Raw genomic sequence first — 15784 nt, 5'->3', positions numbered from 1 at the left:
GAACACGATCCCAACCGTGAAGAATGGAGGTGGAAACATCATTCTTTGGGGATGCTTTTCTGCAAAGGGGACAGGACAACTGCACCGTATTGAGGGGAGGATGGAGGGGGCATGTATCGCAAGATCTTGGCCAACAACCTCCTTCCCTCAGTAAGAGCATTGAAGATGGGTCGTGGCTGGGTCTTCCAGCATGACAACGACCCGAAACATACAGCCAGGGCAACTAAGGAGTGGCTCCGTAAGAAGCATCTCAATGTCCTGGAGTGGTCTAGCCGGTCTAGCCAGTCTCCAGACCTGAACCCAATAGAAAATCTTTGGAGGGAGCTGAAAGTCTGTATTGCCCAGCGACAGCCCCGAAACCTGAAGGATCTGGAGAAGGTCTGTATGGAGGAGTGGGCCAAAATCCCTTGCTACAGTGTGTGCAAACCTGGTCAAGACCTACAGGAAACGTATGATCTCTGTAATTGCAAACCATCAATCAATCAATCAATTTTATTTTATATAGCCCTTCGTACATCAGCTGATATCTCGAAGTGCTGTACAGAAACCCAGCCTAAAACCCCAAACAGCTAGTAATGCAGGTGTAGAAGCACGAGGTTTCTCTACCAAATATTAAGTTCTGCTTGTCTGATGTATCAAATACTTATGTCATGCAATAAAATGCAAATTAATTACTTAAAGATCATACAATGTGATGTTCTGGATTTTAGATTCCGTCTCTCACAGTTTAAGTGTACCTATGATAAAAATTACAGACCTCTACATGCTTTGTAAGTAGGAAAACCTGCAAAATCGGCAGTGTATCAAATACTTGTTCTCCCCACTGTATGTATTATATTCATCTTTGCAACCTCAAAACATTCAGGTCAAACCATTAAATAGAGGTTATTTCCTAAAAACATATTGATAAAACAAAACATAAGCATACAGATAATATTGTTATGGCCTACATTCAGTACTTTGCAAAACTATTCATCCCCCTTGGCGTTTTTCCTATTTTGTTGCATTACAACCTGTAATAAAAAAAAAAAATGGATTTCATGTAATGGACATACACAAAATTGTCCAAATTGGTGAAGTGAAATGTAAAAAATAACTTGTTTTAAAATATTCAAAAAAATAAATAACGGAAAAGTGGTGCGTGCATATGTATTCACCCCCTTCGCTATGAAGCCCATAAATAAGATCTGGTGCAACCAATTACCTTCAGAAGTCACATAATTAGTTAAATAAAGTCCACCTGTGTGCAATCTAAGTGTCACATGATATGTCACATGATCTCAGTATATATACACCTGTTCTGAAAGGCCCCAGAGTCTGCAACACCACTAAGCAAGGGGCACCACCAAGCAAGCGGTCCATGAAGACCAAGTAGCTCTCCAAACAGGTCAGGGACAAAGTTGTGGAAAAGTACAGATCAGGGTTGAGTTATAAAAAGAAATCCGAAACGTTGAACATCCCACGGAGCACCATTAAATCCATTATGAAAAAATGGAAAGAATATGGCACCACAACAAACCTGCAAAGAGAGGGCTGCCCACCAAAACTCACGGAACAGGCAAGGAGGGCATTAATCAGAGAGGCAACAAAGAGACCAAAGATAACCCTGAAGGAGCTGCAAAGCTCCACAGCGGAGATTGGAGTATCTGTCCATAGGACCACTTTAAGCCGTACACTCCACAGAGCTGGGCTTTATGGAAGAGTGGCCAGAAAAAGCCATTGCTTAAAGAAAAAAATAAGCATACACGTTTGGTGTTCGTCAAAAGGCATGTGGGAGACTCACCAAACATATGGAAGGAGGTACTCTGGTCAGATGAGACTAAAATTGAGCTTTTTGGCCATCAAGGAAAACACTATGTCTGGCACAAACCCAACACCTCTCATCTCCCCGAGTGAAGCATGGTGGTGAGAGCATCATGCTTTGGGGATGTTTTTCATTGGCAGGGACTGGGAAACTGGTCAAAATTGAAGGAATGATGGATGGCGCTAAATACAGGGAAATTCTTGAGGGAAACCTGTTTCAGTCGTCCAGAGATTGGAGACTAGGACGGAGGTTCACCTTCCAGCAGGACAATGACCCTAAGCATACTGCTAAAGCAACACTTGAGTGGTTTAAGGGGAAACATTGAAATGTCTTGGAATGGCCTAGTCAAAGCCCAGACCTCAATCCAATTGAGAATCTGGTATGACTTAAAGACTGCTGTACACCAGCGGAACCCATTCAACTTGAAGGAGCTGGAGCAGTTTTGCCTTGAAGAATGGGCAAGAATCCCAGTGGCTAAATGTGCCAAGCTTATGGAGACCTATTCCAAGAAACTTGCAGCTGTAATTGCTGCAAAAGGTGGGGGGGGGGGGGGGGGGGGGTGAATAGTTATGTATGCTCAAGTTCTGTATTTGTTTGTCTTATTTGTTGTTTGTTTGAAAAAAAAAAAAAAAAAAATATTTTGCATCTTCAAAGTGGTAGGAATGTGTAAATCAAATGATACAAACCCCCCCAAAAAATCCATTTTAATTCCAGGTTGTAAGGCAACAAAATAGGAAAAATGCCAAGGGGGTGAATACTTTCGCAAGCCACTGTAATTCTGTATATGATCACATCTCTCTGTTATGCGTATGAATACATGGGAAAAGATTTACAAAATGAAAATCACTTGGAGATGATTTCCTGGTGTTTTTACAGTCTTTTATGTCTAACAATGAAAATTCCCCATAAAATAACCGCCAGTTGGGGAACCCTGCTGTAGGCAGTTTAATCATGATGGACTGCCTACATTAGATCCTGATCGACATGCCTCTCTCAGAGGAATGTGAATACAGACAGGGGCAGGCAAAAACAAGAGCTCCTTCTACCAACCAGTTAGTTAGAAATTCCATGTACAAGTTGTTTCATGTACACTGCCAATAAAGGTAATTGCAGTCAAATAGCGTGCAGATACAAGATTTGACTGCTTGGATGAGCACAGGGCATCTCATATTTGCCAATGGATTTAGCCTGGCGTGGTTAAACAAAATACAGGGGCTTTGTAAACCATAGGCATAAAATGCAAAACTTATTATATTCCCTATTAGAAAATATCTAATGTCTAGAAGTAGCAAAAAAAAGGAAACGGCTATCAAAATTAATCCCAACCACAGCCTTAATGAAACAATGACATAAACCCTGCGTACCCTTGCACAACTCTCTGCACATAATAGTCTCCATGGCCCCTGGGGTAGTGCTCCATATCAGAGTAGATGACCTGTCTGTAGGAGTGTCTGTCCCTGCTCAGGTGCACTATGCGTGGGTCTGACCCTGACCCAGACCCTGCCTCCTGCTCCCCGCTCTGCGAACCTCGGCTGGAGGAGGACTCCCCCGGGCTCTGGAACCCCCGACTCGAGACAAAGGTGCTGGTCTCAGCTGGGATGTCCTCACACAGCATGACAACCCGGTCCTCCAGATCACTGACAGAGCCCTGGGTGCTGCTGGAGGTGCTGTTCAACCGTCTCTTGGAGGAGCGGAACTTCTTCTTCAGACTGTGCATCATGGTGACGGTGTGTGTGGGTGTCCTCAACTGCAACGGCGTCCAAACAGTGTCCAAACTCTCCTCTTGCAGTTTTTCCTTTCAGTCTTACAAATCCATCCATGTATGAGACTGTGACTGATGTTTTTCAGATTTTACAAGGTTCATGTTGCATTCTCACCCTCCAGATATGAGAATACTGTAGCGGCAGACACTCCCCCAAAACACAACTATCATTCGAGCTTTCCAGTCCCTTTTCAGTTCAGTGGCTCATGTATCTGCATTGCCTTTGACGTAGCATCCCCTTTCCATAGCTAGAGAATGTGCAAGCCTTGAGCGTTGACGGTCATAGAATTGAGAGATGACTTTCTCATGCATTTCTTCATTCAATGAGTTGTATGTGAGCCCAGACTGCTTTGTTGATTTGTCGTTCTGCAGTCTGTTTCTGTCTTGCTCTTGGTCTGTGTGGAGTTTGTATGGCAGACACACCTGAGACACCTGGGCATACCTGAGCTGTGCTGCTACTTGCTGAGACTTAAAAGCACAGCCCCTGTGGGCATCTTATTTTCAAATTCATGGGACCTCAGTCACAATCCTCTCTCTTTTCATGCAACTAAATAATACCTCAAAGCTGCCTCGCCTCGCCACCTCCTGTGCCTTTCTCCTGGGTGTGTGAGCATACAGGGTGTGTGTTTGTACAGTATGTGCAAACATGAAACGTCTCTTGTCAAAATCTATCCTGACCCCTTATGGTAGTTGTTATGCGTATTTTTTAGCCAACTTTTTCATTGTTGATTGAATGTTACTGCTATGTGACCTGTTGGACTTGCACCTGCCTCTGTGGATGACCGTGGAAGATCTTTCACCCAGAACTGTCAATAGGCTTAACTGAAATGTTGGGTGTTGTTGTTTTAAGAGCATCTTTGAGATTATTGCTGTAAAGAGAAGCGCTCTACAAATTAAATATATTATTATTATTATTATTTATTATTGCTATGTGCTGGATTGCATACCTGGGCATGCATGATCAAATGTTTTCAGCAATGAAACTGCTTCCAAATCAAATAATGAGAAGTACTTTCAACTGATTGCATAACTGTAGCGGAAGAATGAGAGAAGGTGATACTTGCGACTTGCAGGCACTGAGGCCAAGTGTGATGACTCCATCATGATTTATGCCATTGTTTGGATGGTTGACCATTTGTGGGCTATCACAGGGGTCAAACACACCTTATCTGTGGCTTTCTCTGGGGAGGGACATTCCCACAGAACCCTGGGAGCACGGACACCGTTGGAGGTGTGAAGACAGATGAAAACGTGAAATCTACTAAATTAATGTTCCTGTGAATTACATTGTCATGTTTGGATTGTTTCAAGATTTCATGAAGAACTACGAATTTGTACATGTTTTATTGTACTGTAAGTGCTAGGGATTTATTGTTACAGGGAAACTGTAATAGACAGAGGATAGTTCAAAGAGGAGTGACACAGGGGTGTGCTCCTATTATTTAGATTTAGTTGATTCGATTAGGATCTGGGAGTGTTGTTCCTGTCTATTATTTTTCTAGCAAAGTGCAAAGAAAGGTTAATTATGCTTAATTAACCACCTTAGGTCTTAGCGATAGTAATTGACTCTAAGTTATTCTGTAATGTACAGTGAGGGAAATAAGTATTTGATCCTCTGCTGATTTTGTACGTTTGCCCACTGACAAAGAAATGATCAGTCTATAATTTTAATGGTAGGTTTATTTGAACAGTGAGAGACAGAATAACAACAAAAAAATCCAGAAAAACGCATGTCAAAAATGTTATAAATTGATTTGCATTTTAATGAGGGAAATAAGTATTTGACCCCCTCTCAATCAGAAAGATTTCTGGCTCCCAGGTGTCTTTTATACAGGTAACGAGCTGAGATTAGGAGCACACTCTTAAAAGGAGTGTTCCTAATCTCAGTTTGTTACCTGTATAAAAGACACCTATCCACAGAAGCAATCAATCAATCAGATTCCAAACTCTCCACCATGGCCAAGACCAAAGAGCTCTCCAAGGATGTCAGGGACAAGATTGTAGACCTACACAAGGCTGGAATGGGCTACAAGACCATCGCCAAGCAGCTTGGTGAGAAGGTGACAACAGTTGGTGCGATTATTCGCAAATGGAACACAAAATAACTGTCAATCTCCCTCGGCCTGGGGCTCCATACCTCGTGGAGTTGCAATGATCATTAGAACGGTGAGGAATCAGCCCAGAACTACACAGGAGGATCTTGTCAATGATCTCAAGGCAGCTGGGACCATAGTCACCAAGAAAACAATTGGTAACACACTACGCCGTGAAGGACTGAAATCCTGCAGCACCCGCAAGGTCCCCCTGCTCAAGAAAGCACATATACAGGGCCATCTGAAGTTTGCCAATGAACATCTGAATGATTCAGAGGAGAACTGGGTGAAAGTGTTGTGGTCAGATGAGACCAAAATGGAGCTCTTTGGCATCAACTCAACTTCCCGTGTTTGGTGGAGGAGGAATGCTGCCTATGACCCCAGGAACACCATCCCCACCGTCAAACATGGATGTGGAAACATTATGCTTTGGGGGTGTTTTTCTGCTAAGGGGACAGGACAACTTCACCGCATCAAAGGGACGATGGACGGGGCCATGTACCGTCAAATCTTGGGTGAGAACCTCCTTCCCTCAGCCAGGGCATTGAAAATGGGTTGTGGATGGGTATTCCAGCATGACAATGACCCAAAACACATGGCCAAGGCAACAAGAAGAAGCACATTAAGGTCCTGGAGTGGCCTAGCCAGTCTCCAGACCTTAATCCCATAGAAAATCTGTGGAGGGAGCTGAAGGTTCGAGTTGCCAAACGTCAGCCTCGAAACCTTAATGACTTGGAGAAGATCTGCAAAGAGGAGTGGAACAAAATCCCTCCTGAGATGTGTGCAAACCTGGTGGCCAACTACAAGAAACGTCTGACCTCTATGATTGCCAACAAGGGTTTTGCCACCAAGTACTAAGTCAGGTTTTGCAGAGGGGTCAAATACTTATTTCCCTAATTAAAATGCAAATCAATTTATAACATTTTTGACATGCGTTTTTCTGGATTTTGTTATTGTTATTCTGTCTCTCACTGTTCAAACAAACCTACCATTAAAATTATAGACTGATCACGTCTTTGTCAGTGGGCAAACGTACAAAATCAGCAGGGGATCAAATATTTTATTCCCTCACTGTATAATGTATTTCATGTACACTGTAATTGTTTGAGTGTTAATTATTTTGTGACTAATAAATTATAATAGTTGAATTGAGTAAATGCATTCCTCGTTTTACAGAGTAATTATCTGATGGACTATACGCTTATAATTTAGTAGGTCTATTGGTAGTTGTTATAAACACTATACACAAAGCATATGCTTGGGTACCACCTTGACAACCTTGATCTGCTTGCCTCAATAAATTAATGCCAGAACATTGGTCGCAGGATGACCTATTTGTGTCTAGTCTCTTAATAACTGCATAACGGTGTAAGTTAGACATGTTCATTATAGTCATACTAAGTGGTGAGGCAAGGCTCACTACCTTGACTAGATCCTTTAGAGACGCAGAGGGCCTTTTGCATTTCTTCACAAAATATTGGAGTCAGATTGATAAATGTAGTTCAACATAATTTCTACATAATGGTTGGATAATTTCCATCCAACTATAAATAGTGACCCCTCCTCAGTTGATGGGGATTTCTACACCCCTACATCACTACCTGTACAAGTCAGCCTTTATGCAGTGCGACAGTAAATATGAATTTCACATTCCTCTCTTTGTATGAACAGTAATAAATCAAACATTTAACATGCATGTGGAGCACAGGGGTTCACTATGGCCCAAGGATGTACAGTACAAGTCAAAGTTTGGACACACCTACTCATTCAAGGGTTTTTCTTTATTTTTACTATTTTCTACATTGTAGAAGACATCAGAACTATGAAACAACACATACGGAATCATGAAGTAACCAAAAAAGTGTTAAACAAATCAAAATATATATTATTTGAGATTCTTCAAATAACCACCCTTTGCCTTGATGACAGCTTTGCACACTCTTGGCATTCTCTCAACCAGCATCACCTGGAATGCTTTTCCAACAGTCTTGAAGGAGTTCCCACATATGCTGAGCACTTGTTGGATGCTTTTCCTTCACTCTGCCGTCTGACTCATCCCAAACCATCTCAATTGGGTTGAGGTCGGGGGATTGTGGAGGCCAGGTCATCTGATGCAGCACTCCATCACTCTCCTTCTTGGTAAAATAGCCCTTACACAGCCTGGAGGTGTGTTGGGTCATTGTCCTATTGAAAAACAAATGATAGTCCCACTAAGCGACAACCAGATGGGATGGCATATCGCTGCAAAATGCTGTGGTAGCCATGCTGGTTAAGTGTGCCTTGAATTCTAAATAAATCGCAGACAGTGTCACCAGCAAAGCACCCCTAACACCGCCTCCTCCATGCTTTATGGTGGGAACTACACATCCGTTCACCCACACCGCGTCTCACAAAGACACGGCGTTTGGATCCAAAAATCTCCAATTTGGACTCCAGACCAAAGGACACATTTCCACCAGCCTAATGTCTATTGCTCGTGTTTCTTGGCCCAAGCAGGTCTCTTCTTATTATTGGTGTCCTTTAGTAGTGGTTTCTTTGCAGCAATTCGACCATGAAGGCCTGATTCACACAGTCCCCACTGAACAGTTGATGTTGAGATGTGTCTTATTTGAGCTGTTCTTGCCATAATATGACTTGGTCTTTTACCAAATAGGGCTATCTTCTGTATACGCCCCCCCCCCCCCTACCTTGTCACAACACAACTGATTGGCTTAAACGCATTAAGAAGGAAAGAAATTCCACAAATTAACTTTTAAGAAGGCACAACTGTTAATTGAAATTCAATCCAGGTGACTACCTCATGAAGCTGGTTGAGAGAATGCCAAGAATGTGCAAAGCTGTCATCAAGGCAAAGGGTGGCTATTTGAAGAATCTCAAATATACAATATACGGTATTTTGATTAGTTTAATACTTTTTTGGTTACTGCATGATTCTATATGTGTTATTTCATAGTTTTAAATGTCTTCACTTTTTTTCTACAATGTAAAAAATTCCCTTCAATGAGTAGGTGTGTCCAAACTTTTGACTGGTAGTTTAAATAATAGCAGGTCCAAGGCAAGCACATGTAATCACGAAATGATTAGGCATAGCTTAAAAAGAAAATCCATGACCCCCATGATTTCCTCAAGCCCCAGTCAGATCACCTTATTATTACTTGTTCAAGGCTGCATCTCACCTGTGTTTGTGTATGATTGTGTTGAAGAGCTTGCCGTCCCTCCAGCTGGTGGTGAAGTTGTCGCAGCGCATGCCGTGGTATCCCTCCACCATGCGCTGGGACCACAGCAGCAGCTTCTCCTTGGCCGTCATGTCGTCTGACTGGCCATTCACCTGGATGTCTGATATCTGGGGGGGGGGTATTGGTAAGGCAGGCTATAGAGTATACTTTAATCATGGTCCTGAGGATCCATAAGGTATGCAGGCTTTTGTTCAATCCCAGTAGTACTAACACATCTGATTCAACTAGTTTGATGATTAGTTAATTATTTGAATCAGGTGTGTTAGTACTGGGCTTAAACAAAAACCTGCACACCTTGTAGGTCCCCAGGACTGAATAACACTGTCATAGATGGTTCAAGGTGTGGTGGGTTGGCAAAAAGGCTGGAAGAAAGGGGACTGTGGACAAAGGGCACATACTGGAAGAGAACTACGCATGCTTTGGTATAATCATTATGCATGGTTTTAAAGTTCAAAGCAACTTGACTTGATCCAGGCTTAAGATGACACATTTTCAACCTCAATAACCAACTGTCAGATGTAAAAAGCACATGAAATCCATTGCAGCTTGCTGCTGTGAAACCCTCTCAAACAGCTTGATGTTCCCTGGTGCAGAATCCAACTTGTGAAAGTAAAAACATCCATGGGGCACAGAATTTCAAAAGGTGAGTGGTGACTATGAGTCACAGGCACAGCCTTGTGAATCTCTCAGCAGTCTATTTCCCTCTGGTGAGAGAGGGATAACTACTGCATCTACAGGAAGCTTCAACAACTCAGGTAGCTTAAGTTAAATGATGGAGCTGTGTTTACCTTAGTGTTTTGTTGCTGATGCTCAACGCTCAATACTATGTGTGCATTGCATACTGTGCTCAATAGATTCTTAAATAATTAATGTATTGCCTTGCTAGAATACTATGCATAACTCAAACCCCTATCAACCAACAAAACATAAAACAATAACCAAAGAAAAACTAGATGATCCATGGAGCAGTGGTTGTTTTTAGTCATAACAAGATACTTTATAGAGCCTTATTGGAACAAGAAAGATTGCTTTATGACCAATGTGACATTTTCAATGTGGCACACTGTCAGGGGTTCTAATGTTACTTTCAGGCTTTTATTTAAGGTAAGGGTGGAGAGAGGAAATATTTAGGACTTACCATCCCATCTTCTCTGTAGTGTGGGATCCCCACTGCTATGTATGTACTCACGATGTGACTCACACACACCACATGGAAAGAGGCCCTCCGCCCTCTCAGTTCGCCTTTATGAGAATCTAGAGAGCTTCCTGCTTCCTTCCACTTCATCAAGGCATCATGTTTTGATGAGAGCACTCAAAGGGCTAAAAGAACATAGAGTCTGCATCTCAAATAGCCCCCTGTTCCCTATAGGGTGCATTACTTTTGATCAGAGCCCTATGGGGTCCTCTCATCAAAAAATAAGTATGGCCAATGGTGGGACTCGTTGAAATGTTTAGAGCAATGACCTGCCACACCCACCTCACTTTCCTGCCTGTCCACGGGAAACCCTGAGTCACCCTGGAGTGGACGGAATCCCACATTACGTTAATCTCAGTATAACCAGTATGCCCATTCATAGCATCAAAAAATCTCCTTGTGCCCTTCTTTTTCCATATTTCTAAATATGCTCAACTGCTAAACGAATAACTAAACGCTCCTGGCATCTTCCATTTTGGGGAGAAATAAGTTCCATCATTCACTGAGTTATATTGAGGATGGAAACCTCACATGGTCTTCAAATTAGTGTTTCAATATGTTTTTCTTAATGTTCAGTCTGAAATCCCTCAGACATATGGGAATCATGAGTAGTAGAGTTGTGTATAGACAGTGGGTGCCAAATACTAAAAGAGGCCGATTTGGAATAATTGAATTGGACTCATATCTGCTCTGTCAACAGAAGCGGTGGGCTTGGAATTGATTAGTTGGCCCAGACAAGTCCTACTGTACTACTGTAGCTTTCCCTACTGCTACAGGCAACAATAGAAAATTATCCTTCCAGGTGAAATATACCAAACAGGTTATAGGATGTTGTACCTGGATCCCATCACCCTGGCCTAGGCTTATCATTTGAATGATAATAAACATATTGGTTGTTGTTATGCTATGAGTGTAGCATGACATACCTGGAAGTGAAGGATGATGGTCCATATCAGGCCCAGGGTCAGCTTGGGGTTTCCATCGGCGATGTCATCATTCCTGATGTTGACCAGTTTGACCTGTCACAAAGGGGACACAAGTATGTACAACCATCTTAAAGAAAATTGGCCCTCTAGATTCAGCTATATCTAAATGGTTATCTAATGAATTATAAGGTATTGGGACTGTTAGATTGCATTAGTGTACATGAGTGTCAGTTCAAACTGAGAAAAATATGTTACTTAAAAAACATAGACACACTGAATGTACAAAACATTAGGAATACCTACTCTTTCCATGACATAGACTGACCAGGTCAATTCAGGTCAAAGCTATGTCACCTGTTAAATCCACTTCAATCAGTGTCGATGAAGGGAAGGACACAGGTTAAAGAAGGAACACTGTCGACACCTTGTAGAGTCCATGCCCTGAAGAACAGAGGCTGTTCTGGGGGCAAAATGGGGTGCAACTCAGTGTTAGGAAGGTGTTCCTAGTGTTTTTTAGACTCAATGAATCATCACACTGTACCTGTCTATGTTTGAGGAAGTCCAGTGCGATCTGTACATTCTGCAGTTTGTGGAAGCGCATACGCCCCTTCTCCCTGGGCTGTGAGATGTGAGAAGAGATTGAACTTTAGAGGGAGAGGAGAACACACATACAGTAACAATATGACAGGGAAGAGCAGGCCCCATGACTGCAGGCAAAGTATTTCAGATTGAGAACACATTTTATTGGATTACAAGCAGCAGTCATAGTCCTATATAATCAACCACATTGAATGGACATCACAGGAGGCTGCTGAGGGGAGAACAGCACATAATAATGGCTGGAACGGAGCAAATGGAATGGCATCAAACACCTGGAAACCATGTGTTTGATACCATTCCACCTACTCCGCTCCAGTCATCACCACAAGCCCGTTCTTCCCAATTAAGGTACCACCAACTTCCTGTGATGGACATTGAATTTGAGATTTGACTCCAAATTTGGTTGAGTTGTGGTCAGAGCTGAACACAGTATCTCATGACTGTCCAGTCACCCCATTCATTTTGCATGGCCCTATTGAAAAGCATTGGAATGAGATCCAGAGGCATGAACATTCTAAGGATAATGGGTGAAGGTGAGAATGTTAAACCTGGACCACTAGCTACTGGATTCTTCCAATCATCAATCACTTCCATTGCTTGCTCTAAGAAACTAACTACATCCATGTTCAATGCATCGATCTAAACATTACATATGCAATAAAATGCAAATGAATTACTTTAAAATCATACAATGTGATTTTCTGGATTTTTGTTTTAGATTCCGTCTCTCACAGTTGAAGTGTACCTATGATAAAAATTACAGACCTCTACATGCTTTGTAAGTAGGAAAACCTGCAAAATCGGCAGTGTATCAAATACTTGTTCTCCCCACTGTACATGAAGCCAAGCAGCAGTGCTTAGAGACTTTATGCTTCTCAATCTCTAGATAATGGTCAAGTGTGCAGGAGACCTGCATATCTGGTCCACCATTTCATGCATCGGTGCAGCAAGTCACAAGCTCTCAGTGAACCACAAGCTCAACTAGCGTGCAGGTCGATCTCTTATTGGCTTGCAGTATCACTCTGGCTTCTGTTTACAGTAATTTGGGTCAAATGAACGGATGCCTGTATCTCTTTCTCAGAACTCAGACTAATATGCTATGACTTGGAGGGAGGGCACAGATGGAACTAGCAGACTGAACATGAAATGATCTAGGGCTGAAAGTGAAGGAAAAATCCCAGCTTTATTCATTATGTTTTTTTATACAATGGGTGGGTCTAATCCTGAATGCTGATTGGTGAAAAACGCATTCCAGACGGTGTCTATTCCACAAGTTACCACCGGCTAAATCTTAAATTGCCTATTTACTCTGTTCCATCTGACTGCGCAATTCACTGTCTCATCAGCCCAGCCAGGCAATTTATAAACTTGATCTCCACTATAAAAAGCATCTAGACATTATCTCACATTTCTTGTAGACTAACATTTAGTTTTCAACAGCGGAGATTTGTATAAACCTTGCTGTATGTCTCTCAGAAATTTGCAACATTGTTTCAATATTCAAATTCGATCTTCAGCTGTCGCATAGTAATGAACGTGTCAGGAGTAGGGTCAAGGCAGACAGGCAGGCAGCGTTCTCATCCAGTCTAAATCATTAATCAGCTGGCATCATTTTTATGGATATATACAAAGAAATGTAAATTGAAAAAGGTCAAACTAAACGAAGTGCAGCTAGTTTGCAGTCTTTCCAGCTTCCGTTTGAAGTGATTGTGTTAGCTGAATTGTTGGCTAGCTCCTCTGAACAACAGTGTCCTGACGAGAGAGCACATTTTCTATGCCAGGTGAAATCACACCTCATTAGCTCATTGTTATGGATGTATCCAAATAAATGTCACTAGAAAACAGCTTATGCAAATGAAACTACTTTGCTGTTGTTCTGGCTGCACTTTTTGACTTGACTGTAAGTTAGCCGTAGTTGGCTAGGGATAAGAACGTTGCCAGCCAGTATAGCAATGGAACATTTAGAAGACATTTGAAACCCCACCTCTTTAAGGAATACCTGGGATAGGATAAAGTAATCCTTCTACCCCCCCCCCCCCCCCAAAAAAAAAAGGCTATAAGGTGGCTATAAGGTGAATGCACCTATTTGTAAGTCGCTCTGGATAAGAGCGTCTGCTAAATGACGTAAATTTAAATTTAAATGTAGAACAAACGACATAGATACAGAACAAAAAGACTGAACGACTGGGTCGCGTCTCTGGCAACTGAACCGATAGAACGAACAACCAGCTGGCTTGGGTAGCAACCCTAGATTTGTGTCGGGACTATATCTAGTGGAAGGATGAAATAGTATGGATAAATTAATCTAAATAACGTTTTTAATGAAAATATATCAATCATTATTTGAATATATTGGTATCCTGTTGTATAAAAGTGATAATTTCCTCGAAGCTGGTGTTTGGAGGATATATTGACTTCGTCTCGGGCCTAACAACACCCTTCTTGGGCATTATTACTTAAATAAGTAACAAAGGGACCTACTACACCCACATAGCTTATCACAGCACAATGACTAGGGACTACCAGTCATTTACCACACAATATCCCCAAATCCAACACAAAAAGGATAATTTTACATCTTCATTCCCTACTCAATGACCCTCAGCTCAAGGTTCTTGCAGAGATGGGTTGGGTTTATTCTTGTAGAGTTGGGTTTCTATGCTACATCCCAAATGCAACCCTATTCCCTACATAGTGTACTACTTTAAACAAGGGCCATAAGGCTCTGGTTAAATCTAGTGCATTGCAGTGCATTTGGAAAGTATTCAGACCCCTTGACTTTTTCCACATTTTGTTACATAACAGCCTATTCTAAAAGGAATTAAATAAAAAATGTTCCTCATCAATCTACACACAATACCCCATAATGACAAAGCGAAAATAGGTTTTTACAAATTTTTACAAATTTAACACAAATGAGAAACAAAAATACCTTATTTACATAAGTATTCAGACCCTTTGCTATGATACTCAAAATTGAGCTCAGGTGCATCCTTTTTCCATTGATCATCCTTGAGATGTTTCTACAACTTGATTGGAGTCCGCCTGTGGTAAATTTAATTGATTGGACATGATTTGGAAAGGCACACACCTGTCTATACAAGGTCCCAAAGTTGACAGTGCATGTCAGAGCAAAAACTGTTTTAGAATTGTCCTTAGAGCTCTGAGACAAGGTTGTGTCGAGGCACAGATCTGGGGAAGGGTACCAAAACATTTCTGCAGATTTGAAGGTCCCCAAGAACACAATGGCCTCCATCGTTCTTAAATGGAAGTAGTTTGGAACCACCAACTCTTCCTAGAGCTGGCCGCCCAGCCAAACTGAACAATTGGGGGAGAAGGCCGATGGTCACTCTAACAGAGCTCCAGAGTTCCTCTGTGGAGATGGAAGAACCTTCCAGAAGGACAACCATCTCTGCAGCACTCCACCAATCAGGCCTTTATGGTAGAGTGTCCAGATGGAAGACACTCCTTAGTAAAAGGCACATGAGAGCCTGCTTGGAGTTTGCCAAAATACACATAAAGGACTCTTAGACCACAAGAAACAAGATTCTCTGGTCTGATAAAACCAAGATTGAACTATTTTGCCTGAATGCCAAGCGTCACTTCTGTAGGAAACCTGGCACCATCCCTTAGGTGAAGCATGGTGGTGGCAGCATCATGCTGTGGGGATGTTTTTCAGCGGCAGGGACTGGGAGACAAGCCAGGATCGAGGGATCTTTGATGAAAACCTGCTCTGGAGTGCTCAGGAACTTAGACTGGGGCAAAATGTCACCTTCCAACAGGACAACGACCCTAAGCACACAGCCAAGACAATGCAGGAGTGGCTTCGGGACAAGTCTCTGAATGTCCTTGAGTGGCTAAGCCAGAGCCTGAACATCGAACATGAAAATAACTGTGCAGCAACTCTCCCCATCCAACATGACAGAGCTTGAGAGGATCTGCAGAGAAGAATGAGAGAAACTCCCCAAATACAGGTGTGCCAAGCTTGTAGCATCATATCCAAGAAGACTCAAGGCTGTAATCGCTGCCAAAGGTGCTTCAACAAAGTACTGAGTATTATTTTTGCAAAAATGTCTAAAAACCTGTTTTTGCTTTGTCATTATGGGGTATTGTGTGTAGATTGATGAGGGGGGAAAAAACAATGTATTCCTTTTTAGAATAAGGCTCT

General features: G+C 42.1%; 1 protein-coding gene across 2 annotated transcripts in view; it reads right to left on the bottom strand.

The window, feature by feature from the left end:
* Positions 1–15784, bottom strand: part of LOC311113768 (plectin-like) — a 95639-nt gene that overhangs the window by 41117 nt on the left and 38738 nt on the right. For both annotated transcript variants that reach the window (XM_084157078.1, XM_084157077.1), the window contains exons 4-6: positions 11558–11635; positions 11017–11109; positions 8836–9002 (exon numbers count right to left, since the gene is read on the bottom strand). In XM_084157078.1, coding sequence (XP_084013204.1) covers positions 8836–9002; positions 11017–11109; positions 11558–11635 — 338 coding nt within the window. The remainder of the gene's footprint in view (positions 1–8835; positions 9003–11016; positions 11110–11557; positions 11636–15784) is intronic.

Source organism: Coregonus lavaretus (assembly GCF_964263955.1).
Source record: "Coregonus lavaretus genome assembly, chromosome: 40".
Lineage (NCBI taxonomy): Eukaryota > Metazoa > Chordata > Actinopteri > Salmoniformes > Salmonidae > Coregonus > Coregonus lavaretus.
This window is presented reverse-complemented; position numbering and strand designations above follow the sequence as displayed.